The sequence below is a fragment of the Notolepis coatsorum genome (assembly GCF_963971535.1).
Source record: "Notolepis coatsorum genome assembly, chromosome: 1".
Lineage (NCBI taxonomy): Eukaryota > Metazoa > Chordata > Actinopteri > Aulopiformes > Paralepididae > Notolepis > Notolepis coatsorum.
In genome coordinates, this window is record NC_140165.1 from 124752536 (window position 1) to 124780083 (window position 27548).

Genomic DNA, 27548 nt, shown 5'->3' on the forward strand with positions numbered 1-27548 from the left:
TGTTCACAGAAATAAATCTATTAAATGATGTCCTCTTTCTCCAGGAGGGGAAGCCAAAAGGCTAGAAGGAGCATCACCTCCCCTGGTGGGACCAAAGCACTACTACTACGGCTTAGGGACTCCTTAACCCTTTCACTGCCACACGACAGCCGGTTAACCCTTTCACTGTGACAATACAGAAGGTTAGCCCTTTACTATCACACAACAGACGGCAATGCTCCATCATTAGCATCATTAGCTCCGCGGGTTAAAGGGTTAACCTTGTCGTGTGGCAGTGAAAGGGTTAAACAAAGCCTGAAGTCTGGGCTGTTGACAGACAGGCAGAAATGTACCCATAAGGTGACTGACCTTAAAAAAGGCCAAAGCCAACTTTTTTATCAGTGTAATTGAAGGTGCAAAAGGAAACGGTAAAGTATGGCATATCTTAAATAAATTACTAGGTAAACAGAAGAAACAGGTAAACGACATCCTGGGATTAAAAGTCAATGATGTTGTGATTAAAGACTCTACTTTACTGACCTGTACTTTTTTTTTTTTTTGGTCTTTTTCCCCCTCCATTTTCCTCCGATTTTCTCCCATCCCAATGTTAGTCGTATGCCAATTCCCAGTCCCTTCCTGGTCGCTGCGCTTTACCCCCCACAGTCAGATCATTTGGGAGAGTGGAGGCTACCACGTGCTTCCTCCGACACACGTCCAGCCAATCACCGCTTCTTTTCACCTGGCAGCGCGGATTCTCATTGAGAGGGCGTAGCGTGTGGGAGGACCACACTATCCCCCTCACGTCCAATCCGCGCTTAGCAGGCGCCCCGACCGAACTGTAGGAGTCGCTGTTTACAACGACCCGGACCCACCCCGCCAGCTTCTCCCACCCTCTGATACAGCCAATTGTATCAGTGCAGACGGCCAGCCAAGCTGGTGACAACCCCGGAGCTGTGAGCCGGATTCGAACAGGCGAACCAAGCCCACAGCTCCGGGGCTGGTGACGAACGCAATCTCCGCTCGACCACCTAACCGCCGCTCTGACCTGTACTTTTAACAATTATTTTTGAAAGGGTATTTGAAATAACAAAACTCTTTGCCCCCTCTGGTGCTTCACCCAGCCTAACTGTGGACACTGGGCCCCTCTTTGAGCTGGAGGAAATAACAGGCCGTATGGTGAAGGCTGAGAAGTGGCTAGAACACGATTCTCGTTCCCACCTCGGGCACAATTTACACTCTGGGCTAAAGATCTATGGGTGGCGTAGCGGAGATTGCGCTCGTCACCAATGCGAGAGACTCCGGTCTCGAATCCAGGTGTCAGCATTGCCTCCGGCTTGGGCCAGCCGCCATACTAACTCGTTTGGCTGAGTTAGCGGGAGGGAAGTCGATGGGTGGTCATCTGGCGTTGTGGACAGCGACTCCTACAGGTCAGGTCTGGGCGCCTGCACAGCAAAAGACAGGAAGTGGTGAAGGTAGTGTGACCTCCCACGCGTTATACTTCACCAATGAGAGTCCATCCTGTCAGGTGAAAAGAGAGCCACTGGCTGTCTCCGCATGTGTCGGAGGAAGCATGTGGTAGACTTCAGGGCTCCCTAGACGGACCAGTAGGGGGCACATTCGCACAACGACCAGGTAGGGGAGGGGGGAATTGGCACAACGACTAAATTGGGATGGGAGGAAAAAGCACAGAAATCAGGCGGAGAAAAAGAGGATACAAAAAAAAATAAGATCTATTGGTGTAGATTTAAGAACAAAAAGTTCTCCATTTACAATCCTGCCCGTTTTGCGCAATCAGAATTTTAAAGTCGGGACTAGATCTTTCCTCGCAAACGGATACTTGGTCACCGCAGAGTTTTATTTGACGTAATTGGTGCGAGTTGGTCACGTATATTGCGCTCGACCAATAGCAGCTCTCTTTGTCGCGAGGATACGGCCATCGGGTGACAACAAATGACATCCACAGAGTAACGTTACATCAGAACAGGACGACAATGGACAAAAAACACCTTCTAAAGTTTGCAAAAAGGTTTCTAATAAACAATGTTATATGCATCTCAAGTCCGTTCAGAAAGAACAGACACGGTGGGGTAGATATAGAAACCGTGTCGAACGGTGGCTTAACCTACCAGTCCAGAATCATACCATTGTGGAGACATACAAACATTGTTTAGAGATCGATTTGTGTCATAAATGTCATGATATATATCTGGAGGAAACAACAGAGGCAGAGCTGAAACGCTCTAAGGCCAAGGACACTCATCATGGCCTGGACAGATTTGATAAAAACGCACTCTGACGCTGTAACGGCAAATTTTACTTTCCAATGTCCTGTTTTCTCTTGCCCGTTATTTCACAGGTAGGAGCTGCGAGTGATCCTATGCAGTACACACAAGTTTCAAGTTTCTTTAATAGTTGTCATACAGAAGTACAGAATACTTTTATACAAAATGCTTCTTACTGTTGCGCTCCAGAGACTGTGCAAGACAAGATAAGTATGAAATAAAATAACATAGTATAGCATGTAAATTAGAAGTTAAAAAAAAAAAATGAGGTCACAGTGTTCAGTATAGACATATGTACAATGTTCGATGCAGAATAGACGTAACTGAGTTACCATATAATATACAATACTGTGCAGTGTACTAATATACAATACTATATAGTGCAAGGCAGAAATGGGATGAGGTGCAATTTAGGTACAATTTACAGTAGGTGTACGAGTTGTAGTGCAAATCCTTTATCAATAAATATAAAGTGTGTTTGTGTGATCTAAAGTGTGGAGAGTGGGTGCTGCAGTGTGTTGTTTGTTTGAGTGTGTGCGTGTGGGTGTGTGTGCTGTGTGCATTTGATGGTTGTTGCATAGTGTTTATTGTTCGTTTAGCAGCCTGATGGCCTGGGGATAGAAGCTTCTTCTGAGTCTTTCCGTGCTCGCCTTAAGACTCCGGTATCACTTGCCTGACCGCAGCAGTTCAAAGAGGCAGTTGTTCGGGTGGCTCGAGTCCTTAATAATTCTCTTAGCCTTCCCCTTGCACCGCTTGTTGTAAATGTTCTGGAGGGTGGGAAGCCCCCCTCCAATTGTGCGTTCGGCTGAACGTGTCACTCTTTGTAGTCTGCTATGGTCTTGTGCAGTGCTATTCCCAAACCAGGAGGTGATGTTGCCAGTCAGGATGCTCTCTATTGTACATGAGTAGAAGTTCCTAAGGATCTTCTGACTGACTTGGAACTTCCTCAGGCGCCTGAGGAAGTAGAGGCGTTGTCGTGCCTTCTTCACAACACTGTCAATGTGTGTGGTCCATGTCAAATCCTCGGATATGTGGGCTCCGAGGTACTTGAAACTGTTCTCTCAACCGGTGCCCCGTCGATGCTGAGGGGGCTGTAGTCCTTGACCCCCGACCTCCTGAAGTCCACAATCATCTCTTTTGTTTTGCTGACGTTCAGGGAGAGGCAGTTCTCCTGACACCACTGTGACAGGTTCTCTACCTCTTCCAGGTAGGCCCTGTGGTCGTTGGCAGAGATCAGGCCCACCACTACTGTGTCATCAGCAAATTTGATGATGGTGTTGTTGTTCCGCTGTGCTACGCAGTCATGTGTGTACAGGGAGTAGAGGAGGGGGCTCAGAACACAGCCCTGGGGGGCCCCTATGTTGAGCGTGATGGATGAGGTGCAGTTGCCTGCTCTTACCACCTGGGGTCTGCCCGTCAGGAAGTCCAAGACCCACTGGCAGAGGTCATAGTTCAAGCCCAGGTCCCTGAGCTTGGCTATGAGTTTGGAGGGAACTATGGTATTGAATGCTATAGCAACGATGGATGTCCAGTTTAGGTTGATTTATTGCGTTGAAGTTGCAGTGGTAATGATGCACATTCCATTTATAATGCCAGTGGGTTCTGTGGTGATTCCCTGTTCTTCTGTATTTCTGTCTGTCTCTGGCTGTTGAGTTGCTGAGCTGCTGGTAAGAACGGTGTGCTCCTCACTACCTGTGTCCTCACTCATTACTGACCCCCTAAATACATGTCTAATCTAAAACCCGCCACCAGGTGTCCAATAATAATATAACAAATAATAAATAATATGCCACCATCATAATGGCTCCTACAGACGCATTAGTGAATCAACCGGTCACCTCAAAGGAGGTGATACAAATAAAATTAGCCCTCCTAAATGTCAGATATTTGAATAATAAAACCTTTTTAGTTAATGATCTGATTAAAGTATGGTTGTTTCAGCCGTCATCGCCTCCGCGGCCCGTGCCATCGCTGGCTGAGACACCAGATATCTCCCTGAAGCATTTTATTTTTATTTTTTATTGATCTTTTCCCCCTCCTTTTTCCTCAGATTTTCTCCCATCCCAATGTTAGTCGTTATGCCAATTCCCAATCCCTTCCTGGCCGCTGCGCACTTACCCCCCACAGTCGGTCTGGGAGAGTGGAGGCTATCACGTGCTTCCTCCGACACACGTCCAGCCAATCAACCGCTTCTTTTCACCTGGCAGCACGGATTCTCATTGAGAGGGCGTAGCGTGTGGAAGGATCACACTACCCCCTTAGATCCTATCCGCGCTGAGCAGGCGCCCCGACCGAACTGTAGGAGTCGCCGTTTACAACGACCCGGACCCACCCCGCCAGCTTCTCCACCCTCTAATACTGCCAATTGTATTAGTGTGAACGGCCAGCCAAGCTGTGACAACCCCGGAGCTGTGAGCTGGATTCGAACAGGCGAATCCAGCGTCTCCGGTGTTGGTGACGAACGCAATCTCCGCTACGCCACCTGACCGCACGTCCCTGAAGCATTTTGAACAATCATACTCTGAGTCGGACTGTTTATATAAAAAAGGATGTTTATTTACAATAAAACAGAGGTCTAATACAGAATGAAATGAAGGAGGAAAAACAAAACGGTATAAGAAGATAAACTAAATTAATAAGGCTCCATTCTATCTCTCGTCTAGGTCACTCTCCCTTTCTCTCTCTACAATGTTGTTCTCTGCTCTCTGCTGTCCAAACCCAACTGACGTTTTGACCGAAAAGCCCAGAGCTTTCCTGACAGTTTGTTATCTTAAAAATGTCGCTCTCCCCCACCCTGAGACGTCTCTCTCTCTCTCTCTCTCTCTCTCTCTCTCTCTCTCTCTCTCTCTGCTCTCTCTCTCTCTCTCTCTCTCTCTCTCTCTCTCTCTCTCTCTCTCTCTCTCTCTCTCTCTCTCTCTCTCTCTCTCTCTCTCTCTCTCTCTCTCTCTCTCTCTCTCTCTCTCTCTCTCTCTCTCTCTCTCTCTCTCTCTCTCTCTCTCTCTCTCTCTCTCTCTCTCTCTCTCTCTCTCTCTCTCTCTCTCTGCTCTCTCTCTCTCTCTCTCTCTCTCTCTCTCTCTCTCTCTCTCTCTCTCTCTCGTCTCTCTCTCTCTCTCTCTCTCTCTCTCTCTCTCTCTCTCTCTCTCTCTCTCTCTCTCTCTCTCTCTCTCTCTCTCTCTCAGAACTCGGTGAATTCATGTCAATGGAATATCTTGCCATTGAACTCAAAACAGAGTCAACAGTATTGGTCACAATATATCGCCCCACCTAGACACTCACCAATATTTACACAGGAGTTCTCTAAATTGATCTCACTATGCTTTTAACACCGCTACGATGGTGTTAAAAGCCTACGACGACGGCGCGAGTACGCTTGTACCTATTGACGAGGCGTTTGCTAAATTAAAGAAGTTTGACAGAAATGACCCAAGGGCTCAAGCCGCTAGCTTTTAAGCAGTGCTTGGTGGTGCAAATTAACCTGGCTACTACGGAGCAATAAGTGACTGCGTATTCAACCATAATATAATGTCTATGACGTTCTGGTACCTAATGTCTGGCTGCTGCCTGTGAGTCACCGCAGCAGACTGCTCTGCACCGAGAAACCTACTCTGCTGCACCGTGGAGAGAAACCTACTGGAGAGAAACCTACTGGAGAGAAATCTACTGGAGAGAAACCTGCTGGAGAGAAACCTACTGGAGAGAAACCTACTGGAGAGAAACCTACTGGAGAGAAACCTGCTGGAGAGAAACCTACTGGAGAGAAATCTACTGGAGAGAAACCTACTGGAGAGAAACCTACTGGAGAGAAACCTGCTGGAGAGAAACCTACTCTGGCTGCACCGTGCACTCCTGGAGAAACCTACCCTGGCTGCACCGTGCACTCCTGGAGAAACCTACCCTGGCTGCACCGTGCACTCCTGGAGAAACCTACTCTGGCTGCACCGTGCACTCCTGGAGAAACCTACTCTGGCTGCACCGTGCACTCCTGGAGAAACCTACCCTGGCTGCACCGTGCACTCCTGGAGAAACCTACCCTGGCTGCACCGTGCACTCCTGGAGAAACCTACTCTGGCTGCACCGTGCACTCCTGGAGAAACCTACCCTGGCTGCACCGTGCACTCCTGGAGAAACCTACCCTGGCTGCACCGTGCACTCCTGGAGAAACCTAAATGATGTCATGCCCGCTTTATAAATGTCCTGGTGTAATCCTAGAGTTGTGAGCAGTCTGGTACCTTTGTATAATAAGTGTATAATGGGCGTCTTGGATCATTCTTTGACAATTCTGCCTCGTGTCTGTTCCAAGATAAAGATATCGGTTTTGCGAAACTCTCTCCACAATGGACCCATCAGCAGTTGAGATGCCCGTACCAGAGGGAAGGCGCCTCGTACCAGAGTGAGGGAGTCCGAGGCAACTTTCCATCCGTGTGACTTCTCATGTGTACATCCAGGTTTTCTTTATGACAAAATCTTCTTACACAGTGTGCAACTAACATAGGGGTGTTCCTCCGTGTGACCCATCATATGTGAATTCAGGCTTTTTTTGTGACCAAATCTTTTGTGACACAGTGTGCAACTGTAGGGCTTCTCCCCAGTATGACTGATCATATGTGAATCCAGATGGTATTTGTGGCCAAATCTTTTGTGACACTGTGTGCAACTGTAGGGCTTTTCTCCAGTGTGGCTTCTCATGTGCCGTCCCAGGTTTCCACGAGTACATTTCTTGCCACAAACAGTACATGTCCTGTGAGATTGAAGGTGAAGTTTCAAGCTCTCTGTGGGTTCTAAATGTTTCCCGCACAAACCACAGTCACTAGGATGGACTTTAAGATGGTGCACTAAAGAATTCTTACTTGGAAAACATTTCCCACACACTTTACAAGTTTCAGATAGAACTTGGTTTGATGATGTCAGCTCGTGGGACGAAACCACAGAACTCCTGAACTTGCTACTGATAGACAAACTCTGTCCTTCGTTTTCTTCTGTCTTCTTTGACTTCAGTGTGTTTGAACCTGACTGACATTCCTCAGTCTCCTCCCATCCATCACTGTAATCAGTCTCAGATCCAGAACTGTCTGAAGAGATGAGCTGGACATCTCTAGTTGGTTCTAAATCACCAGATGGATCCAAGTTACTGGCTGGTTCTGATACTACACAGTCCTCTCCATCAGGTTCTGTTTTCATCTGTTCAGTTGAGGTGCTGGCTAGAGGCTCAGTCTGGGTTTGGTTAAACCATGAGGACTGAGGTTTCTCTTCATCATGTTCACTCTTCACAGGGACAGGAGTGGATAAGAACGTTATGATATCAGCCTCCTCCAGACCTTGAAGCTGCTCTCCCTCCTCACTGCTCCAGAGTTCCTCCTGTTCCTCTTTAATCTGTAGGGGCTCTGCCTCCTTCTGGATCCCACTGAGTCTCCTCCTCTCCTGCTGCTCAGGGGGAACCTCCTCTTCACGGGCAGGGAGATGTGGGGGGTCTAGAGAGAGGAGTATATGAATATGAATAGTTAACATGGAGACTTGAAGTTCTCCAAACTATGCAATGTAATTATGGATAGCTGAAATAGCAAATACATACACTTGGTTTTCTGGTAACGGCCACACAAACACCAGCAACATTTAGTCACCATGAATGCTAAGTGTTAGGTAACAGCTAATTTAACGTGTTAGCTAACGCCAGCTACGTGTTAGGTAACAGCTCATGTAACGTTAGGTAACAGCTCATGTAACGTGTTAGCTAACGCCAGCTACGTGTTAGGTAACAGCTCATGTAACGTTAGGTAACAGCTCATGTAACGTGTTAGCTAACAGCTCATGTAACGTGTTAGCTAACGCCAGCTACGTGTTAGCTAACAGCTCATGTAACGTGTTAGCTAACGCCAGCTACGTGTTAGCTAACAGCTCATGTAACGTGTTAGCTAACGGCAGGTATGTGTTAGGTAACAGCTCATGTAACGTGTTAGGTAACAGCTCATGTAATGTGTTAGCTAACACCAGCTACGTGTTAGCTAACAGCAGATATATGTTAGGTAACAGCTCATGTAACGTGTTAGCTAACGCCAGCTACGTGTTAGGTAACAGCTCGTGTAACGTGTTAGCTAACGCCAGCTACGTGTTAGGTAACAGCTCATGTAACGTGTTAGGTAACAGCTCATGTAACATGTTAGCTAACGCCAGCTACGTGTTAGGTAACAGCTCATGTAACATGTTAGCTAACGCCAGCTACGTGTTAGGTAACAGCTCATGTAACATGTTAGCTAACGCCAGCTACGTGTTAGCTAACACCAGCTATGTGTTAGCTAATGCCAGCTACGTGTTAGGTAACAGCTCATGTAACATGTTAGCTAACACCAGCTACGTGTTAGCTAACAGCAGATACATGTTAGGTAACAGCTCATGTAACGTGTTAGCTAACGGCAGCTACATGTTAGGTAACAGATCATGTAACATGTTAGCTAACGCCAGCTACGTGTTAGGTAACAGCTCATGTAACATGTTAGCTAACGCCAGCTACGTGTTAGCTAACACCAGCTATGTGTTAGCTAACGCCAGCTACGTGTTAGGTAACAGCTCATGTAACGTGTTAGCGAATGCCAGCTAGGTAACAGCTCATGTAACGTGTTAGCTAATGCCAGCTACGTGTTAGGTAACAGCTCATGTAACGTGTTAGCTAATGCCAGCTACGTGTTAGCTAACGCCAGCTACGTGTTAGCTAACACATGAGCTGTAAGCTAACGGCAGCTACGTGTTAGATACCACCAGCTACGTGTTAGGTAACAGCTCATGTAACGTGTTAGCTAATGCCAGCTACGTGTTAGCTAACGCCAGCTACGTGTTAGCTAACACATGAGCTGTTAGCTAACGGCAGCTACGTGTTAGATACCACCAGCTACGTGTTAGGTAACAGCTCATGTAACGTGTTAGCTAACGCCAGCTACGTGTTAGGTAACAGCTCATGTAACGTGTTAGCTAACGGCAGCTACGTGTTAGGTAAATAGCTTGTCTAACGTGTTAGCCAACGGCAGCTACGTGTTAGCTAATGCCAGCTACGTGTTAGCTAACGCCAGCTACATGTTAGCTAACACCAGCTATGTGTTAGGTAACAAGTCAAGTCAAGTGTTAGCTAACGGCAGCTACGTGTTAGGTAACAGCTCATGTAACGTGTTAGGTAACAGCTCATGTAACGTGTTAGCTAACGCCAGCTACGTGTTAGGTAACAGCTCATGTAACATGTTAGCTAACGCCAGCTACGTGTTAGGTAACAGCTCATGTAACGTGTTAGCTAACGCCAGCTACGTGTTAGCTAACAGCCCATGTAACGTGTTAGCTAACGCCAGCTACGTGTTAGCTGACGCCAGCTACGTGTTAGGTAACAGCTCATGTAACGTGTTAGCTAACGGCAGCTACATGTTAGGTAAATAGATCATGTAACGTGTTAGCTAACGCCAGCTACGTGTTAGCTAATGCCAGCCAAGTGTTAGCTAACGCCAGCTACGTGTTAGCTAACACCAGCTACGTGTTAGGTAACAGCTCATGTAACGTGTTAGCTAACGCCAGCTACGTGTTAGGTAACAGCTCATGTAACGTGTTAGCTAACGCCAGCTACGTGTTAGGTAACACCAGCTTAGTGTTAGCTAACGCCAGCTTAGTGTTAGGTAACAGCTCATGTAACGTGTTAGCTAACGCCAGCTACATGTTAGGTAACAGCTCATGTAACATGTTAGGTAACACCAGCTACGTGTTAGGTAACAGCTCATGTAACGTGTTAGCTAACGCCAGCTACGTGTTAGGTAACACCAGCTACGTGTTAGGTAACAGCTCATGTAACGTGTTAGCTAACGCCAGCTACGTGTTAGGTAACAGCTCATGTAACGTGTTAGGTAACAGCTCATGTAACGTGTTAGGTAACACCAGCTACGTGTTAGCTAACGCCAGCTACGTGTTAGGTAACAGATCATGTAACGTGTTAGCTAACGCCAGCTACGTGTTAGCTAACGCCAGTTACGTGTTAGGTAACAGATCATGTAACGTGTTAGCTAATGCCAGCTACGTGTTAGGTAACAGCTCATGTAACTTGTTAGCTAACGCCAGCTACGTGTTAGGTAACACCAGCTACGTGTTAGGTAACAGCTCATGTAACGTGTTAGGTAGCACCAGCTACGTGTTAGCTAACGCCAGCTACGTGTTAGGTAACAGCTCATGTAACGTGTTAGCTAATGCCAGCTACGTGTTAGGTAACGCCAGCTACGTGTTAGGTAACGCCAGCTACGTGTTAGCTAACGCCAGCTACGTGTTAGGTAACAGCTCATGTAACGTGTTAGCTAACGCCAGCTACGTGTTAGGTAACGCCAGCTACTTGTTAGCTAACAGCTCATGTAACGTGTTAGCTAACGCCAGCTACGTGTTAGGTAACAGCTCATGTAACTTGTTAGCTAATGCCAGCTACGTGTTAGGTAACGCCAGCTACGTGTTAGGTAACGCCAGCTACGTGTTAGGTAACGCCAGCTACGTGTTAGGTAACAGCTCATGTAACGTGTTAGCTAACGCCAGCTACGTGTTAGCTAACGCCAGCTACTTGTTAGCTAACAGCTCATGTAACGTGTTAGCTAACGCCAGCTACGTGTTAGGTAACAGCTCATGTAACGTGTTAGCTAACGCCAGCTACGTGTTAGCTAACGCCAGCTACGTGTTAGGTAACAGCTCATGTAACGTGTTAGCTAACGCCAGCTACGTGTTAGGTAACAGCTCATGTAACGTGTTAGCTAACGCCAGCTACGTGTTAGGTAACAGCTCATGTAACGTGTTAGGTAACAGCTCATGTAACGTGTTAGGTAACAGCTCATGTAACGTGTTAGGTAACAGCTCATGTAACGTGTTAGGTAACACCAGCTACGTGTTAGCTAACGCCAGCTATGTGTTAGCTAACACGTTACATGAGCTGTTACCTAACACCAGCTACGTGTTAGCTAACAGCAGCTACATGTTAGGTAACACCAGCTACGTGTTAGGTAACAGCTCATGTAACGTGTTAGCTAACGCCAGCTACGTGTTAGGTAACAGCTCATGTAACGTGTTAGGTAACAGCAGCTACGTGTTAGGTAACACCAGCTACGTGTTAGGTAACAGCTCATGTAACGTGTTAGCTAACGCCAGCTACGTGTTAGCTAACGCCAGCTTAGTGTTAGGTAACAGCTCATGTAACGTGTTAGGTAACAGCTCATGTAACGTGTTAGGTAACAGCTCATGTAACGTGTTAGCTAACGCCAGCTATGTGTTAGCTAACGCCAGCTACGTGTTAGGTAACGCCAGCTACGTGTTAGGTAACGCCAGCTATGTGTTAGGTAACGCCAGCTACGTGTTAGCTAACGGCAGCTACGTGTTAGGTAACGCCAGCTACGTGTTAGGTAACGCCAGCTACGTGTTAGCTAACGGCAGCTACGTGTTAGGTAACACCAGCTACGTGTTAGGTAATGCCAGCTACATGTTAGGTAACACCAGCTACGTGTTAGGTAACAGCTCATGTAACGTGTTGGCTAACGCCAGCTACGTGTTAGGTAACGCCAGCTACGTGTTAGGTAACAGCTCATGTAACGTGTTAGCTAACGGCAGCTACGTGTTAGGTAACAGCTCATGTAACGTGTTAGGTAACGCCAGCTACGTGTTAGGTAACAGCTCATGTAACGTGTTAGCTAACGCCAGCTACGTGTTAGCTAACAGCTCATGTAACGTGTTAGCTAATGCCAGCTACGTGTTAGGTAACAGCTCATGTAACGTGTTAGCTAACGCCAGCTACGTGTTAGCTAACGCCAGCTACGTGTTAGCTAACAGCTCATGTAACGTGTTAGCTAACGCCAGCTACGTGTTAGGTAACAGCTCATGTAACGTGTTAGCTAACGCCAGCTACGTGTTAGGTAACAGCTCATGTAACGTGTTAGCTAACGCCAGCTATGTGTTAGGTAACAGCTCATGTAACGTGTTAGCTAACGCCAGCTACGTGTTAGGTAACAGCTCATGTAACGTGTTAGCTAACGCCAGCTACGTGTTAGGTAACAGCTCATGTAACGTGTTAGCTAACGCCAGCTATGTGTTAGGTAACAGCTCATGTAACGCCAGCTAACTAGTTAAAGCCTCTCACTCACCTAGAGCCCTTTCTCTCATTAAAACTGAATCATTGTATATCTTTTCCTTCATGTAGTAACATGATGTTTGATCCGTCTTTTCCTTCATGTAGCTTGTGTTGGCTGTTGGAGACTGACGTCTGGGATCTCTTGCCGATCGAGTAGTGAACATGCCAGATGGTTGGCTGTGCCGTGGTTTCATGACCACAACTGGAGGAGACGCGTTGCGTTTGGAGATCTCCCATGTTGGCGACACTCCACGTACTCCAGACGCAGTGTGCCTGCTCGCTCCAGGGAACAACACCACCTCATCACCTGTGTCAAATTATAAACACACAGGCTAATTCTTTAGGCTACGGTAGTAGTATCATAATTATGAAACTAGACAACCTACAGAATCCATGGGCACCAGGCATGTCATTCTAGCTGGTCGGGAAAGTGACTAAATAATGCGCCAAAGTTAGGCAAGATTTTGGCAAGGGAAGAAATAGCAGGGCCATTTTCAATGGGGTTCCCCGACCGCTCACCTCATGATCGCATGGATACCCAAGAGTCTCCCCTTTGCAGACACTGTTTCTGTTAATCCCCATGCGGTTTCATGGAAAAACCATGCAGTTTTGTTGCGCATGTAATACAATGTATTTGTTTGTCTATTTGAAAGAATATTGCCTATTTCCGCATAATGTGGTCCCTGAACAGGAATTGCATAAACAGGTCTGACTGGACAGCAGAGACTCTTGTGGATCCATCATGTGTGATGATGTTAATCACCATTGTAGTCATTTCAATGTAGTGAGACAATTCTTGACCTCATTGTATAAAATTACCTATTGTGACATCAAGGATAATCATAGCCTCATTTACAACCACTAACTAGAGATCTGGGCCATGCAGAGGTTATACTATATATATATATATTATGGGATGCCGGTATGTTGAAAATAAGGGGGGTGCTCACCATCCATTCGTCGAAAAATTCAATTCTTGCAGAAATCTCCAGATGTCAAATGCTTACTAGGGGTGCACGATATTGATTTTTTTGACCCCGATACCAATAACTTTATGCTCCTCAAGCCGATAACCGATACCGATAACCGATATTTATTGTATTATACAATTTTTTTTTATGTATATTCCTGTCGTTTTGACCTAACCAGACAACAGAAACAAAAGCCAAGACAACAGTTTTGACTGATAAAGTGACCATATTTATTTTTCCAAATGAAAATTCACAATCCGTCAACAACTTATAATACATCCAACCTAACAAGTCACCTGCAACATCACCACCGCTACGATGGTGTTAAAAGCCTACGACGACGGCGCGAGTACGCTTGTACCTATTGACGAGGCGTTTGCTAAATTAAAGAAGTTTGACAGAAATGACCCAAGGGCTCAAGCCGCTAGCTTTTAAGCAGTGCTTGGTGGTGCAAATTAACCTGGCTACTACGGAGCAATAAGTGACTGCGTATTCAACCAAGGGTTGCATCACAGTCATGAAAGGGGCTAAATTTGCAGCAGCTTTAGCTCCTCGTGCGTCGTCGACTCGTCGTAGGCTTTTAACACAATAACACATCGTAGCGGTGGTGATGTTGCAGGTGACTTGTTAGGTTGGATATATTATAAGTTGTTGCCCTTTTCCCTCCTCGTGGAACTTCTGCATTACATTTGTTACAAATAGCAAGCGAACTTTTTTCCTCTGAAACTAGAAACTATTCCAACACTACCGACGCCATCTTTGTTGTTTACGTCCGCGCTGCTTCAGAAACTTACGTGACTACGTCACAGCCAAGAAAGGGAGCGCTGGATTTGTGCAAAACGCCCGCTTCCTAAACCACACGCAACAGTCGTACCACAGTACTGGCAAAACGGGAGGAACCTATAGTAAAAACAAACGCCCTTCATCCCAATTCACCCACACCGCATTTCTTTTTACCAAATAATATATTATATTATCGGAGCTATTAATAACGTTATCGGGTTTATCGGGATGACGTCATAATTGCTGATATCGGCCCGATAATTATCGGCCCGATACTTATCGTGCATCCCTAATAATGCTTACTGAAAATGTTTGTACCTTTCTGAGGTGGGTATCGTTTGAATTTTATCGAGTCTGGTTCTGGTTCTGCTTATCAAATCCAGTTCTTATCAAATCTCTGTTCCGATTCTAATATTTCTGGTGGGGGAGAACACTATTCTACATGACATTCTTGGCGGATTTAGACTAGTCGGTAAACTGTGAACCATGACATGAAGGTATCTTTTTCTCTTAACCTGCTGTATAACTTAGCCTTTTTTACCATCCATTTCTGATTAATTACAACAGGAATATATCAAGGGAGGCTTATTAAATGAATTAATGTAGCCGTGGATGACAATGCATTTGCTTAGCAATTACCTAAGGAAGGAGACAATTGTTGCAAGTCGTTCACCTTAAATCACCGCTCAGTGACATCCATCTTATCTGTGTTCATCTTCCCCTTCATAGCTAAAGTGAACATGTTCTTCAACAGGGGGTGTCGGGGGATAAACTGGATGTGGTAGCGTCATAATTGAGCATGGCAATGCCTATCATTAGGCATATATATATATTGTGCCAAGCCTCTATACACTCAGAATCTTCATTTGAATAAGCGAGACATGTTTATTGTATATTAATGAGAAATAATCAGAAAATACCTTAAAGATTTGAAAAGATAGATCTGAACACCAACTAGCTCCTTTAAACAAACCTTTATTTTCTGTAGTGATGTTTCAAGGAACAAGAAAGAGGCCTAAAATATTGACCGTGTTGAGCTGCATCGGAAGTTATTCTTTAGGGTCCCAACTTTCCAACCTGTATGTGCCACCTGCTGTATGCCACATGCCACCTACTGTATGCCACATGCCACCTACTGTATGCCACCTACTGTATGCCACATGCCACCTACTGTATGCCACATGCCACCTACTGTATGCCACATGTCACCTACTGTATGCCACATGCCACCTACTGTATGCCACCTACTGTATGCCACATGCCACCTACTGTATGCCACATGCCGCCTACTGAACCTGTATATGGCACCTACTGCCAACTTTGACCTTGCCCCATGGAGCTACAGTGTGAAAGTCTTAGAGGTCCCATGTTGTGCTAAACTAACGTGTCCAGTGCGTGTGCACATGGGGCTCTGATGGGCCTCTGACTAAATAACACTCGTAATATGTCACATTTTGCACCCAGCTCATATTCAGAAACTGTGCCTTTAAACCAGTTGTTTGAATGCGTCTGTATGTGATGTCATATGAAAAAGTGAATAGCAGCGCAGTCCTTGGCTCTTGTGTGCTCTTGGGGGGGAAACATGCGTTTACACAGAAAATGGCAGCTCGCTCGTAAACTTTATATTTTCTACTTATAGTTGAACACATTCTGACAACATTTGTATTAATAGGTTGGATAAAATATTGATGTTGAAATCACCAGCATCACCAACAAAGACCAGCACAATGCATGCTGGTTATACCAGCAAAGACTAGAGCCATATGAAATCCGTTTTATTTTTTTCCAAATTCCATTTTATTTTTTTCCAAATTCCGTTTTTTACGTTTTAATATTTCAGAATTCTGTATTTTGCTTTGTACGCTCATTTTACCATCAGAAATAGTGTCTAATAAGTGGGAATTAATAAATGTCCACAATTTAATAAGATATAACAGTCCATTTAATAGGGCTGTCTTAAATACTTCGAAGCTTCGTTCGATGGGCATGGGATTCGAATATGAAAATAAAATTTGATTATTAAAAAATATAAAAATATAAATGATATATATATATTTTTTTGCAAAATCAACTCTGCCTCTCTTTGTTAATTACAACAATCAATGCTGTTTGTTATTTAAGATGAGGTCGGACTCTGCACTGACAGATTTGTGTTCATTGTGCTGCTTTTATAAAGCCTCAAATGACGGCTTACAATATTTCATGAAAGCAAAGTGTTTTGTTTGTCTAAGATTTTAAAAGGTTTAAACTTTACAGCACTGACAAAGTTGAACAAAGTGCTGTACAAGTCCCACAACATTACATTTTTTTTTTTTTTTTTTTTTTAATTGCTCAATTCCGCGATTCCGTCCGCGATTCCGTGATCGCGGATTTCATATGGCTCTAGCAAAGACATGTTTGGGCTGCCTAAATATTAAAGGCAACCAACTTGTGTCTAGCCACGCCCCCGCGGCAGCTCCGCTCTGTCGCGGCAGCATTATGTAGCAGTAATCCCCAATTTTTTAACATCCAGAACTAGCTCAATTGGTAGCGCTGCCTTGCTGTGGATCCTGCGGTCCGTTGGTGACAAGTTCGATTCCCTTCAATTTTTTTTCCCCCCCTTTTTTTTTAAGGTGCATTCTTTCGCCGGTTCAGTTTAGGCATGTTAACTTTAAGCATTGTTTCGGAGTTGGTTAAGGTTAAGGTTAGGCATTGTTTCGGAGTTGGTTAAGGTTAGAAGGGTTAAGTTTAGGCGCTGTTAAGGAGCTGGTTAAGGTTAGAGTTTGTCTTAGAGAATGGCAATAGACAGCCTATTTTTCCGCGCTGCAGCTCTCTCGCGCTGCCGCGGTCACATGGGCGTAGTGGCCAATCAGAGAAACGCTAAACACAAGTTGGTTGCCTAAAATATTCACGCGTTTGGGCTATGTGTGACCGATCGTATGCGACTCCTTCTGCGTTGTGTTAAATGTCGATGCCCAGAGGGAGTTTAGAACCCGGGTCTCCCACGCCGTGGGCGACAACATAGACCGCTGCACTAAGAGGTGAATTCACACCTGGGTACCGTATCTATTAACCCGGTTATAGGGAAGTGAGTTTAACTCGCGGCCCGCTTACTGCCACAGTCACTTCTCAACACACGCGTTTATCGTGACTGTGGCTATTACTCACAGACCTCGGTTACATATGTTTTGGTGCTGGTACATGTGTTTTGGTACTGGTACATGTGTTTTGGTACTGGTACATGTGTTTTGGTGCTGGTACATGTATTTTGGTGCTGGTACGTGTGTTTTGGTGCTGGTACATGTGTTTTGGTGCTGGTACATGTGTTTTGGTACTGGTACATGTGTTTTGGTACTGGTACATGTGTTTTGGTACTGGTACGTGTGTTTTGGTGCTGGTACATGTGTTTTGGTACTGGTACATGTGTTTTGGTACTGGTACATGTGTTTTGGTACTGGTACGTGTGTTTTGGTGCTGGTACATGTGTTTTGGTACTGGTACATGTGTTTTGGTACTGGTACGTGTGTTTTGGTGCTGGTACATGTGTTTGGTACTGGTACATGTGTTTTGGTACTGGTACATGTGTTTTGGTACTGGTACGTGTGTTTTGGTGCTGGTACATGTGTTTTGGTACTGGTACATGTGTTTTGGTACTGGTACATGTGTATTGGTACTGGTGTTTTGGTACTGGTACATGTGTTTTGGTACTGGTACATGTGTATTGGTACTGGTGTTTTGGTACTGGTACATGTGTTTTGGTACTGGTACATGTGTTTTGGTACTGGTACATGTGTTTTGGTACTGGTACATGTGTTTTGGCATGGGTGGACGGTATAAACGGTATACGGTATAAACGGTATGAATTTGCTCTACGGTATGGATTTTGACTATACCGTGTAACCGGTAGAGCAGCTCTAAAATAGCAATGACATCATGTAACCACAGCGCGACTATTTCACTCGCATTTGCCCCTAAAAATAGATAGAATTAGTCATAGATAATAGATATGTGCAAACTGGAAAAAGTTATTTAGGAGGCTTCGCGCAGTGGGCGTGTCAACACGCAATTGTCATTTCATAATAAACACATATCACCGCGGCGCACAGCAAGTTTCAATTTCAGTTCCTGGCATTTTTAACCAGTGGAGAAAGGTAAGAGATTTCCCTATCGTTTTTCTTATATGAATTATTCTGCGTTAATAGAACATACCTGGTGATCAACTACAGTTTGCTGTGAACATTATGATATGTGTGTAGTGTTCTGATAACGACGGCTGGGCAGCGGGGCTGGATGCTGGATTTTGCGAGAAGCATATGCAGCTGCAGAGCCGCAGAATCCACCATAACCCACCCATCTGTACCGGCACAGTGCAGTACTCCAATTCAGCCATTGGCAATTCAGCCGTTGGGTGGGGGGCGCTGTTGAGCGGGTCTGTGACCGGACCTGAAAACGCCCCTACTCTGCGGCTCTGCAGTTGCATACTATTGGGATTCGTTGGGAGCAGCACAGAGTCTCGACTCAGGACTTATTTTATTTGGAATATAATGACTGTATACGAAAAAGTAGCCTAGTTTTAAGTTAATATATTACTACATGCCTTGAGGATGTCATTATTTATATAGCCTGCCTATCAGGCAAAAAAAATATTCTAACGGAAACACTGATACCGTGATATATACCGTTACCGTCTATGCTTCAAATTATACCGTGATATAAATTTTAGACCATACCGTCCACCAGTGGTACATGTGTTTTGGTACTGGTATGCTGGTGACTATGCTGATCCATCTAAACGAGCATCACACCAGCACTAAGCAGCAAAAGCCCTGAACGTCAGCAAAACGAAATAGATGATTGTGGACTTTAGGAGGTCGGGGGCCAGGGACTACAGCCCCCTCAACATCGACGGGGCACCGGTGAACAGTTTTAAGTACCTCGGAGTCCACATATCCGAGGACTTGACATGGACCACACACATTGACAGTGTAATCAAGAAGGCACCACAACGCCTCTACTTCCTTAGGCGCCTAAGGAAGTTCAAAGTGAGTCCGAAGATCCTTATGAACTTCTACTCATGCACAATAGAGATCATCCTGACTGGCAATATCCCCTCCTGGTTTGGGAATAGCACTGCACAAGACCGCAGCAGACTCACTGCAGTGCAGAGAGTGGCCCGTTCAGCCGAACGCACAATTGGAGGTGGGCTTCCCACTCTCCAGGACGCGTCTATTCTTATCCTAACGCAGGTTTGCTTCCGCGTTCGCGTTTTGCTAATCTGATTGGCCACTGCCGTTTCTGGTGCGATCTGATTGGCCACTGACGTTTCTCGTCATGTCACATGAGCGCCCAATCGCGTGACGTGCCCATTTCCGCCTCGACCAGCAGCAAACTACCTAACGCCTAGTTTATCACTGGTTAAGCTTAGGCGACTCTTTCGAAGTTGGTTATGGTTAGAGTTTGGAATCAGGGCTGGCGTTCTATCGCCCTGCTCTAAGACCAACTCTAACCTTAACCAACTTCGAAAGAGTGCCTAAGCTTAACCGGCAAAAGAACTTGCCGTCTAGCGGAGATTGCATTCGTCACCAACCCCGGAGCTGTGAGCTGGATTCGCCTGTTCGAATCCAGCTCACAGCTCCGGGGTTGTCACCAGCTTGGCTGGCCGTTCACACTAATACAATTGGCAGTATTAAGAGGGTGGGAAAGCTGGCGGGGTGGGTCCGGGTCGTTGTAAACAGCGATTCCTACAGTTCGGTCGGGGCGCCTGCTAAGCGCGGATGGGACCTGAGTGGGATAGTGTGATCCTTCCACACGCTACGCCCTCTCGGAGAATATCCGCGCTGCCAGGTGAAAAGAAGCGGTTGATTGGCTGGACGTGTCGGAGGAAGCACGTGATAGCCTCCACTCTCCCAGACCGACTGTGGGGGGTGAGTGCGCAGCGACCAGGAAGGGGATTGGGAATTGGCATAACGACTAACATTGGGATAGGAGAAAATCGGAGGAAAATGGAGGGGGAAAAATATATAAAAAAAAAAAAAAAAACTTGCCGTCACACGATTGGCGCGACCAGAAACGTCAGTGGCCAATCAGAGCGCAAAACGTGAACGCGGAAGCAAACATGCGTTAGGATAAGAATAGACGCCTCCAGGACATTTACAACAAGCGTTGCAGGGCCAAGGCTAAGAGAATAGTCAAAGACTCTAGCCACCCAAACAACTGCCTCTTTGAACTGCTGCGGTCAGGCAAGCGCTACCGGAGTCTCATGGCCGGTACAGAGAGACTCAAGGCCTCTGCATGCTACAGAAACGTCAAAGCAACTGCAACACAACATCGACAAAGCAACGGTGTTTTAGACACTCTACCTTTATGCTTCTGCAAAATCAACGCGCAGCCTATGTAACATTGTACCCCGTATGTAGCTAGGTTCCCTAGATAGATGACGCTTCCATTCTCAACCAACCCATTGATAAAAAGCAGAAAAATAAGCATCATTTTTACTTCCGGGCGGGGGGTTTCAAAATAAAAGAGCGAGTCTAAAAGCACCGTAAATACGTTTATTTTTTACAATATCTAACGTTACACGAACCTAAACTAATCTAAAGTTAGTTTAGGTTCGTGTTAACGTTAGATAATGTACAAAATAAACGTATTTCCGGTGCTTTTAGTCGTCGCTCTTTTATTTTGAAATTCCCCGACCGGAAGTATTATAGTGTCTGTTGCTAGCAGCTTAACTTTTGTCAGCCGGTTCTTTGCTTTTTAACGTAACTTCATTAGTTTCCAATGGAGAGGAGAGAAAGACCGGCTCACATGCAGCTCAAACTACCTATTGGAATAAATTAATTGATTGATGTTTAACTTGTCCCTGTGTGTGTCCAGTCATTTCGACTAGCAAACGTTGTATTTAACGTTAAAGTTACCTCAGGATACCATTGTATTTAGTTGGTTAGCTATGTAGCTAATGTGGATAGCATTTTGTATAGCACCAATGCTAGCTGGCTGGCTACAGCTTTATTTACTAAATTATGGAGGCTTTTTAATCGTCAAGGTAAGAGAGGATTTGTCATGATCAACTGAAGGCGTATGCTATGGAACAATATGTGCTTGGGTTTTCAGAAAAAGGCCAGCTATGTGACGCTAATTATTTAGCATCAACGCTGGCTGGCTACAACAATGGCGGATGCTATTCTCTGCGAGACCAATATTATTCTATGACAGCCCCGCCCCATTCGCTAACCAACCAATCACTGCTACGCAATATCAACGCAACGGTTGTTTAGGTTAGATTTTGGAGACATGTACACAACGTCCAAGCAACACAGTCTACAAGACCCTAAACAACAACCGCGCTGAAATCGCGCTGATGTTGTGTTGAAGTTGCTTTGAAGTTGCTGTAGCATGTAGAGGCCTTCAGAAGGAGCTTCTATCCCCAGGCCATCAGGATGCTCAATGACTATGTAACAACCCATCATCTTCTACACTCATAGCACACACATCCACACTCACTTTTAAACAAACACTCACTTTAGACACTTTAACACCACATTATATTCATCTATTATTAAAGAGATTTGCACTACATTCATACCTCATTTGCAATTGCACCTCACCTCAAAGTTTTGTACCTCACTGTTTGCTCATTTTTACTACTTTAGATTGTACTGCATATCGTTTATAAATTGTATGTTGTATATTCCTCTTTACTTAAATTGTTACACTGTATGAACTGAAGCACACTCTCAGGGGCTCATACAGAACCAAGCATTTCACCGTAAAGTACGTGTATTTTATTGTGATATTTAATAAACAAACTTGAACCTGGGTGCATGGGAGGTCCCCTTGGCTACCAGACTAAACGGGTTGATTGCGTTGATATCCAGGGGGACAGAGATCAAAGGGCTTTAGTCATTCATTTTCACAACAACAGTTCTAACATTTTGGGCAATTTTACATGAACACATCTGTTAAAAATGCAATGAGATTGGGGGGAAAACAGGATTTTTCGTTGTGCTGAATAGTAACATAGCTGTTCATCTCGATCGGCTTTGATTCTTTGTCACTGGTGTATGTGATGCTAGCTGAACTCTGTTGTACTGGTTCTGTTTATCTAGTCAATATTATCAATACAATCAGATTGCCGCCTTTAGCTAATACAACCAATAGTGAAATCAAATGCCAATTTCCAGCAGTGGCCAATAGCGTTTTCCCATTTTAAACCGTTAGAATGGAGGTGGTTTCGTTGTTGTTGTGACCGACCTGTCTGGTTCTTCTGGACCTGCGCCTCCAGCAGCTGCCGCTGGCGACAGATCTCTCCTTCGTAGTCTTCTATGGTTCTTTCAAAAAACCCAAAGATCTCTTCGGCGGCTGCAGTCAGTCTCTCGTTGACTAGCGACCTCAGTTGTATTATTACAGACATGTTTAATTTGCCCAAGGGGATCAATAAAAGTATCTATCTATCGATCTAAAGGATCACAAACAGCTGCCATTAGCGTCCTGTTCCGCGCACAAGTGTGACGTCACGGAGCCAGCCGGACGTGGCCAGCAGGGAGGCGTTTGTTTTTTTCTAACAGAGTTGTGTTTCCGCGGTCGGTTTGCGCGATCTGATTGGCCCGCAGTTGCACTTCCGCGTTCGGTTGCGCGATTTGGTTAAGGTTAGGGACCCTAGGGTTAGGGTTAGTTGGTTAAGGTTAGTTAGGGTAACAGCCTGCTGGCTCGATTGTTTGCGATTGGTGCTGAGATAAACGTCAGTGGCCAATCAGATCGCGCAAACCGACCGCGGAAACACAACTCCGTTAGCATAAGTCGTCTGATTGATTGATTGATTGAAAACGTTATTTAACAGATTGCAGAATGGGTACGGCTCAATACACACAATTGTTAAGGGGATGCAGACCAGAGAAAGACTTTCGTCTTGTTTACATCAGGATCCCCCATTTTCATTTCATCATTTATGACATACATGACATACAGACAGGCATGCGTTCTTCATGGGACGGGGTAGCACTCCGTGTCACCCCATGATAAGTACTCGCTATTTGCATATCAATAGCGCCGGTCGTCAGGTGTGTTAAATACGTTCTCAGATGCATTCACACCTAACTTGTTGTGAAGACATGTTACATTCCATTCTTGAGGCAATTAGGCACGGTCTTTAGTCTGTGCCCAAGCGAGGGGACATTAAATGCGCATTCGCGGGAGCGCGCGCACGCGCCGGGAGCGCGCGTGCACGTGGTGCGTGTCACCCCAGATGATTTCAATAACGCACCACTGCATACAGATATACTACAGTACTGTTACATCCAGACATTTATGACATACAAGATATACAAATATACAGTACTGTTTAACAGAGATCCTAAAAGAAAATATATACATTAGAGGGGGAAGAAACTGTACATTAGGAGGGGGTGGGGTTTGGACATTTACAGGGGCCAGTTTCAAATTGCAGCCTCCCGTAGGTGTTCTTTGAGAGTGTTTTTGAAAGTGGGTAGTGATTCACATTCCTTTACAGCTTTAGGTAGGGCGTTCCACATTGTTGTGGCATAATTGCGAAACGTGTTTAGTCCCTTGTTTGAGCCGAATCTGGGTTTAACATGATTTGTGGAGCTCCCTCTGGTGTTGTGATTGTGGTATTCACTGACCTTTGGGAAGTATTTTGACATGTACATGGGTATCTTAGTGGTGTAGTAGTGTATCTTGTAGACCAGGCCCATTGCAAGTTGCTGTACTCTGTCGTCTACTCTAAGCCGTCCTAGGTTGTCAAAGTGGGCAGGGGTGAGGTGGGTTCTAGGAGTAAGGTCAAGCAATAGTCTGACCAGTTTGTTTTGAGATGTTTGTAATTTTGTTTTTAGCGCCTTTGAGGTGCTTTGGTACCATGAGGTGCAAGCATAGTCGTAGTACCCTTGAATGAGTGCTCCTGCCAGAGTCTTCAGGTGTTCTTGTTTACCAGAGAGGAGATACGGTACGAAAGTAGATGATTGCAGTCAGGCGATTTTGCCTTCAAAATAAAAGTTAGTTTTTTACAATACAATTTAAAACAGTAATCTAACAGACCCAATAGAGGAACACTAAGAGGAACGACACGTTTAATGAAAAGAGAGCAGCAGAACACAGGCTGCAGACTGTAGGCCTTGCACCCACTCAGACAAATGAAACGGGACAATTTAAAAGCTGTATACAAAAATCATACTTCATATTTCATGGGAAACTGATGTCTCTAGGGCATAGGCCTACCTGTGGAAAATGTACTGTTCCTGGCGTTTAGATAAACGTGAAACGGGACCATTTCGAAGTTGCAACTGAAAACTGAGTAGATACATGTAGATTCATACTTATTAATTCTTAGGAAACTGCTATTTGAGGCATATCCATATACAACAGTTACCTGCTGATATATGTCTTGGTAACAAACGTGAACAGTTAGAGCATCTTTAGCTTGAGTCCAATATTGATTGTCTAGGTATATCGGAATCCTGGTTAAAACAGTCTTCTCCAGAAGCCCTTGTATCCATGCCAGGATACAATGTTTTCAGGAAGGATAGGATTAAGGGCAAAGGTGGGCGTGTGTTACTTTATAAGAACAGCCTTGCCTGCAAAGAGATTGTTTAGTCAACTGATGTTAATCTCGATTGTGTTGGTGTAGAAACCACTGTCAAATCAAATGTCCTTCTCTTTGATTTTTCTATTGGACAGCCAACCGCCAAAGTTGATTTCTATGACCAGTTAAAGCTCCTGTCCCGTTGAGCTCCTGTGACTAACAAAGAGAACATTATTATAGGTCATTTCTACATAAATTGGGACAATACACAGATTAGAAAGAACCTCAAGCAAACCATGGATGGCCACAACCTAGTACACTTAATTGAGCAACCGACCAGAGTAACTAATACCTCCCAAACCAGGATAGACCTATTATTCACAACCAAAGCTGACAGAATTGCTAAAACCTACAATCTGCTGACCGGCCTTTCTGATCATAATTTTAAATTAGATAATAAAAAACAGTTCCTTAACGCACCAAATAAAAACTCTTCTTCCCAAAAAAAACATGCAACAATGCTTTGGAGATGCTATTAAAAATATAAAGGAACCAGCTGACTTGATTAAAGGGGCGTGTTTAAAACTGCCATTTTGTTTAGTTAAGTGCCCCCATTAAGGGCCAGGTGTTAAGACAGCACTAATTAGTGATAGAGATTTAAAGGCTTGCTGGTGTAGCGTCAGCGAAGCGGCGAGGGACAAAGAGGGACAAAGAGGAGGAGTTTTCCTGGAGTTCTACGCAGAGGGATCCACTGATCCACCTAGTGCTAAGTACACCCTAGTCCTATCTTACACTCCACTCTGAAAAATCCTTTCCCTCCCACTCTGCTATTTCTCTACTTCCTCCCTGCCACTCTTGACAAGACAATGTGTCTCATACCTATATCCACAATCTGCTCCTCTAGAACAGATATAACCCACCCACGGCAGTTTGCTAGCAACCCGGCTAATCTCTCCTACCCTCCTACAGCCACTAATACACCTGTCACAGTACGGGGAGGCTTATGGAATTGTCTATCAGCAGTCAAGAAAGCTGACTTCATTACTGCCTACGCCCATAGTCTAAATCTGCAGCTCCTGGCTCTAACTGAGACCTGGATAACCCCCAATAACTCATCAACACCTGCAGCATTATCTACAAACTATAACTTCACTCACACACCCCGACCTTCCAGACGGGGTGGAGGCACTGGCCTCATGACATCTCCTTCATGGGCTACAAACGTAACACCACTCCCAGAACTGTCACTCTCCTCTCTCGAATATCATGCAGTATCTGTCTCTAATCCTTTCAAACTCACCATTGTTACACTCTACCGCCCTCCAGGTACACTCGATCACTTCACAGATGAGCTGGACATGCTTCTTAGCTCCTTACCGGAAGATGGTACCCCTCTCCTTCTATTGGGCGACTTCAACCTGCCTGACTCATCTCAGTCAGTCATAGTAGTCTCCCTCCTACAATCGTTTGACCTGACTCCCACTGCCATGCCTCCCACCCACAAAGCAGGCAACTCCTTGGATCTCATATTTTCCCGTAACTCCAGCATCATTAACACCACGGTAACTCCCCTACATGTATCTGACCATTCCTTCATATCCTTCTCACTAACTCTCATGCTTAACCGAAAGGTCTTCACCCCAACTCAAACAGTCTCACTCAGACGCAACCTGCCCTCCCTATCCCCCTCCACCCTCTCCTCTGACATACTATCCGCTCTACCTTTGAGTGACACCTTCTCTGCTCTCTCCACAGAGATGGCAACCTCCACCCTCCTTTCAGCCCTTGCAACCTCCTTCAACAAGCTCTGTCCCCTCGTTGAGAAACCTGCCCGCCGTTCCCCACCCAGTCCATGGCTGACAGATCCAGTGAGAGAACAAAGACAGGTCCTGAGAGCAGCTGAAAGGAGGTATAGAAAGTCACGCCTCACTGCTGACATCGACACATATCACAACCTCTTGTTAACATTCTCCAAAACCATCACTAATGCCAAAGCTTCTTTCTTCCACCATAGGATCGAGGCCTCTGCCAAGAATCTTCGCAAACTGCATGCTACCATGTCCTCCCTCCTCACTCCCCCCCCACCCCCCCCCTCCCTCATCTTTCTCTGCCGAAGACTTTGCGATCTTCTTTGAGGAAAAAGTGGAGAACATCCGCAGCTCCTTCTCCCAACCCCCACCCATTCCAAATGCTGAATCGAGAACCTCATCCTTCACTCTGTCATCTTTCTCTCCCATTACAGAAGCAGAGACCCTGACACTGGTAACGTCGAACCGTCCGACTACTTGCCAGCTGGACCAGCTACCCTCCCCACTCCTCCAGACCATAGCACCAGACATCCTCCCATTCCTAACTGCAACCATCAACTCCTCACTCAACTCGGGGGTGGTCCCCACCTCCCTAAAACAAGCCAGAGTCACGCCGCTCATAAAAAAAAAAACCCTGAACCCTACCATCATAGGCAACTACCGTCCTGTCTCTCTTCTCTCCTTCCTTTCTAAAACACTTGAACGTGCTGTATCCAACCAACTTACTGCTTATCTCTTACAGAATGACCTCCTAGACCCTAATCAGTCAGGCTTCAGGACTGGTCACTCCACAGAGACAGCCCTCATTGCGGTCACAGAGGCACTTCACTTAGCAAAAGCGAAAGGCCTCTCCTCTGTCCTGATTCTCCTAGATCTATCTGCAGCCTTCGACACAGTCAACCACCAGATCCTCCTTGCGGCCCTCGCAGGAATGGGAGTGGCTGGCTCTGCGCTGACATGGCTGTCATCATACCTCAATGACCGCTCCTACCAAGTGTCATGGAGAGGGACCCTGTCGGCCACCCGCCCCCTGCGGACGGGTGTCCCCCAGGGCTCGGTTTTAGGACCCCTTCTCTTCTCCCTCTACACTAAATCACT

General features: G+C 45.5%; 1 protein-coding gene across 1 annotated transcript; it reads right to left on the reverse strand.

Annotated features, from left to right (window-relative positions):
- Positions 1 to 6408: 6408 nt before the first annotated feature.
- LOC311230814 (uncharacterized protein) lies at positions 6409 to 22588 on the reverse strand. Its single transcript, XM_084317195.1, has 3 exons — positions 22362 to 22588; positions 12392 to 12685; positions 6409 to 7729 (listed from the first exon to the last, which is right to left on the reverse strand). Exons 1-3 carry the CDS (start codon positions 22519 to 22521, stop codon positions 6714 to 6716), a joined length of 1470 nt encoding a protein of 489 aa, XP_084173321.1. The 5' UTR covers positions 22522 to 22588; the 3' UTR covers positions 6409 to 6713.
- Between the last annotated feature and the right edge of the window lie 4960 nt (positions 22589 to 27548).

Bases quoted from the DNA above. Each gene is read 5' to 3' on its own strand.
- LOC311230814 (XM_084317195.1), bottom strand. From the start codon at position 22,521: ATGTCTGTAATAATACAACTGAGGTCGCTAGTCAACGAGAGACTGACT. The intron at 12,686-22,361 runs GTCGGTCACAAC...AATTTGACACAG, and splicing joins GGTCCAGAAGAACCAGACAG to GTGATGAGGTGGTGTTGTTC. The intron at 7,730-12,391 runs GTGAGTGAGAGG...TCCTCTCTCTAG, and splicing joins AATGAGAGAAAGGGCTCTAG to ACCCCCCACATCTCCCTGCC.